The 6,000-nt window shown below is 37.2% G+C and overlaps 1 protein-coding gene across 1 annotated transcript; it reads right to left on the reverse strand.

Annotated features, from left to right (window-relative positions):
* Positions 1-714: 714 nt before the first annotated feature.
* On the reverse strand, positions 715-5,107 carry LOC133744824 (serine/threonine-protein kinase STY46). The gene is made up of 6 exons (XM_062172879.1): positions 4,878-5,107; positions 3,074-3,206; positions 2,101-2,296; positions 1,699-1,820; positions 1,448-1,603; positions 715-1,166 (listed from the first exon to the last, which is right to left on the reverse strand). Exons 1-6 carry the CDS (start codon positions 5,105-5,107, stop codon positions 831-833), a joined length of 1,173 nt encoding a protein of 390 aa, XP_062028863.1. The 3' UTR covers positions 715-830.
* Between the last annotated feature and the right edge of the window lie 893 nt (positions 5,108-6,000).

Here is a 6,000-nt window from a genome sequence, read left to right on the forward strand (position 1 = left end):
TGTGCCAGACAAAAAATAGCGGAACACTAATGAGAAAGTGAAGACTTTTCAGAAATAGGAAATTATAGGGTAACAAAGAAATCTTGTGACTTGCTAGTCTCCTAGACCAAAAGGAGTACTATGACTTGGACTGAATTGATAGAATACACTAAAGTGATTAGTATCATCTAGAACCATCAGTGGCTGCTAATGACAATGAGGAGTCATAGTTGTCTTCAATAGGGGAAGGGAGTTGAATAAAATAAGAGAGATAAACTTAAACAATACAGTCCAAAATCTGAGTCTTTTATGCAGCAAACTCCCAATAGCTTTTCTGTCTTTTATTGAGAAAAATAGTGCTTATAATCAGAAGTGAGCTCATAGGCTTACTAATTTGCAAGGAAAACCAACTGAGAAAAACACGATTATCATTTCTTTCTTTGTTTTTTGAATACATTTCATTCTGAAAAGCATTCTGTACAAAAGAAATGCCAGTTCAGCTACGAACTCACGGCTTCAACTTTTGTCCAGAGAAAAAAGAACTAAGAAACTGTGTATGAATGTTCTCTGGCCGCATATCTAAACATGCTATGTTGTCATACTGTCAATCTCTAGTACCACATGTTGAGGCAAGAATCCATTGAACCATTCAACGAATGGTTGTGATTGACAACTCGACAACATAACATGTCAAACCATGCAGCAAGAGAAACATTTCCCTAAATCTATGCTCTGTGTATACAACAAAAACTAAGAGAACAGCCGATGCAACATCCTACATGCATGAATTCCTAGCCTGGGCTTAAAGCCCCTCCGCTAAAACAGAACTCACCAGTCACCATGCCATTTGGTCAATGAGCCAAACAAGAGAAACAGAACCACCCCGATGACCAACTCTTCCAACTCTTCTTGCGCCTTTTAACCCTTTTCTCTTCTTCAGGTGTCTCAATCACATGTTGTTGGGTGGTGCTTGGCGAATCTTCTTCTTTAATGTTCCTCTCATTATCTTCAGTCTCAATGACCTTAGGAGGAGGTTTGGTCTCCTGTAAGCAATGTTCCTGGTAGAAGTTGGAGAGATAATCGGTGACTTCCATAAATTCTGGTCGGTCCTTGGGGTCTTCTGCCCAGCAGGACTCCAGTAGAGGAATAATACCCTCTGGAATGTCCTCCAGGTTAGGCCGTACATTCTGCAAAGCAAGAACTACAATCATTCTAGTGTTTTAACAGAGTCTAGCAAATCATAAATATCTGTTGTTTTCTTACCAGTAGTGACTTAAGGAGATCAACTAAGATCACACAAGTTTTTTTAGCTAAGTAGAGAACTTCTAAATGATTAGCACCATGGAAGTGGGCCGAGTTTTATTAGATAATAGAGATAGGAGTATGCAAGAGTCTGTACCTATTAGATAAAACTTTTCAGGTATCCAAATAATAAGTTTCGTTTTTCAATGGCACTCATAGAACTTACGTTGGCTGTAGCATATGCCACCATTACGTTACTCCTTCCCTTGTATGGAGTTTTGTTCGTGAGCAACTCCCACAGAACTATTGAGAAACTGTAGACATCTGCCTTGTGATCATAATCTATCTTTGCACCTCTTGGAACTGGTTCTGTGCTGAATAACTAATTCAGAAGAAAGAAAAATCTTGACACATTATGCAACTTTCTTGCTGAACAATTGTTTGAATAATAAATGAAAAGAAATGAAAAAGGTTTACCTCAGGAGCCATCCACCGATATGTTCCAGCCTCACTAGTCATTGCACCTTCTATCTGCTCTCTAGCAAGCCCAAAGTCAGCCAGCTTCACTTGTTTCATGTTTTCTGTAAGAAGTAGATTGCCTGGGGAAAACAAATAGGAGACTACCTGTTAGAAATGTGTTTCTATGATAAATCTCAGGTGCGCATGCAAAACTAAAGGGAAAGGACATTGATTACTGGTTGCAATCTGGAAAATTTTTAAAACTAGATATGAGACTAATCTTTTTATGATCTAATACTAAACTTGGCTACAATTGGAATGGGGATATGGTGCCAATCCAAAATCATGACCAGTGCCCCCATGTCAATAAGCCAAAGTGCTAGAATAAAAAAGAAAAGAGAAGTAAGAAAGGAAACTTACTTGGCTTCAAGTCACGGTGTATGATGCCATTTGCATGCAAGTACTCCATAGCTCGACATATATCCAATGCAAAACTTATTGAAAGCTTCAAGTCAGGAATTACGGGGCGGGTGTTCCACAAGTACTTCTGAATTGTGCCACCTCTCATAAGCTCAGTAACTATCATCATAGTTGGTTTCACAGACGCACCGATAAACTGTTTCAGGACAAGGACTTATCTAATCATACGAAGTATGAACTCTTAAATTATAACAAACTAGAAAAAGTCAGTATTATAACCCGAGATATTCAGGTTTAATAAGTGAACTCACTATATATTTAGAAGGTGAAAGACCGCAGTACTGAATGATTTGGAATCCCAAAAACGAATGAGATTTTATTTCTTAATATGTAGCTTCTGTCCCCAGTGCTTTATCAGTTGTTAAAGTACTAGATCTCAAAGAAATGCATTCTTGTACCATATAACTGGACTTTTTCCAATTGCTCCGTTAATACTTCATTTTCAATGTCATTATAATACCAAAGGTTCCATAAATGCTTATATCACTATCAGTAAATTAATAAAGGGATAAATTAATAAATTAAGAGTGAAAAAACTATTACTCCAAAGATTATTGCAAAACCCCACAATTTTAATTACTTGGGCATCCAATTTACAGAAGCTAACAACAACAGGGCAGTGAATACCTATTCAGGAATACAGACAGGTGACTGGGAGGTAAGTTCATGTTTTCATCTTGCCGAAATTTGAACAGAAGAAAGACATTTCTTGAAACACATCATTTGCATAAGGTTAAACTGAAACTGAGAAACTGGAATACTATACCATAATCTAAAAGGATTTCCAGAAACAATGATGAACAAACAAATTTCCCCAAAAACATAACATAAAAAATAATGAACACACAATATATCCATATCTTTGATAGATAACTGCCTAAATAGAAAAAATAGGAGGAAATAAGTATCTTACCTTCACAATGTTTTCATGTCTCGCCTTTGACAGCAACGTCACCTCCCTCTGAAATTTTTCCTTGCGTTCAGGACTGATAACACCTGTTTCATCTGGCTGTATGATTTTCACAGCAACAGGTTTGGAATTGTACCTAGATACAAAAGTGGAAAGCTTCAATACTCTACAATACATGACATATAATGCCTTAGTTGCAACACAGGAAAACAGATTTATGAATACACACAAAAATTAGATGAAACATATGATCGATTTATTAGTTTTTGCATTCAAACAAAATGTCTCTCATACTAGTAGGTATTCTTTAGCATACAAAGCAAGACCCTCAACCATTAATGGTTTTCCTATTACACAGTTGGGAGTCCTCCCCAATTATCCCCTCAAAACTATCACCCCTTCTCCCTATCCCACCAGGCCACTGAATATCAAAAGAACACACAAAATAGTGGGCAGAGCTTCCCAATCATAAAAGAAGATTCATCTACCATATATAACCAATGGTTTTCTATTTAGAATCTACTTAATATTACTACATAACGTTCCTCCCTCAAGTTTTTGGCTAGGCCATTAATGTATGATGGCCAGAATAAGTAAACCATATCCGGTCACGTGCACTATATAACGTATAACAACAGATACTTGCACTACGTACTGCTAATAATCATGCAATCGTGCATGATCGCATTCTTGTAAACATTCTATTGCCTGGCAATAGGATGTAAAAGCCACAATGCCTCATGTTGACATCTGATCTTCAGATGCAGATTTACAGAAAAGAAAATAATGAGGGAGGTGGGGGGGAACTAAAAGAACAGAACCTACATAAGTTTTGCTGCAGAGGTCTGAACTACAGGTGATGATTTGCAGAAAAGCCTTTTGGCCTTGGCCACTCTAATTAAATTTTTGTCCCTCCTATGCTAAGAGATTTTTATGTAGAAAATCCTTGCCCATTATTGGACACTGACAATTAAACTGATGAATTAAAAATGAAATTTTTGATCCCTCCTAAGCTACATTATGATTTGCAGAAAACCCTTGCCCACTATTGGAGAACCACAATTTTAACTGATTCTGTAATAAATGGATGAAGACCAAAATCCAGAATGTTCTCTCCTTATTGACCTTTCACCTAAAGCAGCTAATACTCTATGATGTAGTGAGAAAAATCATCTTAGAAATGCTGTATCTCCTAGAATAAACTGTAATCCAAAACATCATTACAATTGATATAACACCACCTCCAAGAACAAACATCCACAAAAAAGGTACAAAGTTATACTAGGGCCCCTCTAATTCATACTTAATCTAGATTCAAAGGAAACCAATTTGTATGTATGGCACAATACCAAAACAGATTTTAAATATATACTGCTCTACTCCAATGGTTATATAAATCAAAAGTAATAGACTGCTCTGTTTACTTTCTTGGCATAAGACAATGGAAAACAGCAGAAAGCAAAGAACTTTGTTCTCAGAAATAACTCGGCTCAAAAAGGTTTATCAACAGTAAAAGTAAATCTCAGAACACCACTAAAATTTTCGCCTTTTTCACCCAACAAAGAAAAAGAAACCCAGGTATCATCAAAACCCTTAAAAAGGGTTTATCTTTATCAAACCCAAAACTCAGAATTCCCAACACTGACACAACTCAAACACCAAAACCAAACAAAGCCAACAACTCAACCAATCAAACAAACCCAAAAAGCAGCAAAATTCAAGAACATGCAGACAATGTGATCAACCTAATCAAGAAACCACAACCAAGAAAGAACAAAGAAGCAGAGAGAAGGCAAAGGGGACCCACAATCCTTCATAGACAATCGCCTGCGGCCCTTCTCCGAGCATTTCACCAACCATAACGCAGCTTGGGTCAATAAGCAAACTTGGGTCCAAATTGAACACAAAGTTGTTGCCTTTGCCTTTAGCTGGAACACAATTCTCATCATCGTTGCTGGCGTTGTTCTTGAGATAGCAGACCGGGTAGTAGTCGAAGAGTTCGTTATCGGTGACAGTGAACACGCCATGTCCCGCCATTGCTGGAGCTTGCATTGCACACAGAAGGGTCTCCGCAAAGATGGGTTTTAGAGTGAGCGAGAGAGTGAGTGAGTGAGTGAGGAGTTTGGACTCTGCTGAGAAATTATTTATAGCGAAATAGAAGAGTTTTATATAAGGGACTTTTTGTGTGCCAATTTTGGGGTGTAGGTTTTAAAAGAAAGATTGGGGGTCCTGTGCGAGAAACGCGAGGGAAACTTAGGAAACTTTGAGTGCATTTTTGGGAAACTTTAATATGTTTGCTCATCAATCATTAAGGCTTTGGGGTGAGATAAATAGGCTGCGGTGGCAGTACACGGAATTTGGCCTTGAGGTTTGAGGTATACAGGGTGGAGCTGGGGAGGTTAAATTAAGAGATTAGTTTTGGTGGATAAACTTTGGAGGGATAAAACTTGTTATGGATATCTTGGGAAGAATAATGGAAGTTTTTGGGTTGTACAAACGCCCCGCATTTAATTCAGGCCAGCACAAGTTGTTCTCAAATCTCATAGATATAATGTCTGTTATACATTGTATCTGTACGGTGGATACAACATTTCTCTCTTTCGAGATATGCATGTAAACGTTACGATTTTTTCATATGAAATTGAATTCCACGTAAATTACATGCAGAAGAGTTCTGTCTTCTTTTAAATGCGATAATGTAGTGTTTTTTTCAGTGTTCACATTCTCATCGTGGAGTCATCTTCTTGTGATTTTGTATTTTCGTTTATTTTTTATTCACTCAATAATTACGTTTATTGTCATATAATGCTGACATGCAATACAGGTCCTATCTTCTTTATATTCGATAATGTAGCACTTTTTCAGTAATTACATTCTCGTTGTAGATTAATCTCTTTTTAATTATTGTGTTTTTGTTCTCCCTTTGTTTA

Source organism: Rosa rugosa, chromosome 1, assembly GCF_958449725.1.
Source record: "Rosa rugosa chromosome 1, drRosRugo1.1, whole genome shotgun sequence".
NCBI lineage: Eukaryota > Viridiplantae > Streptophyta > Magnoliopsida > Rosales > Rosaceae > Rosa > Rosa rugosa.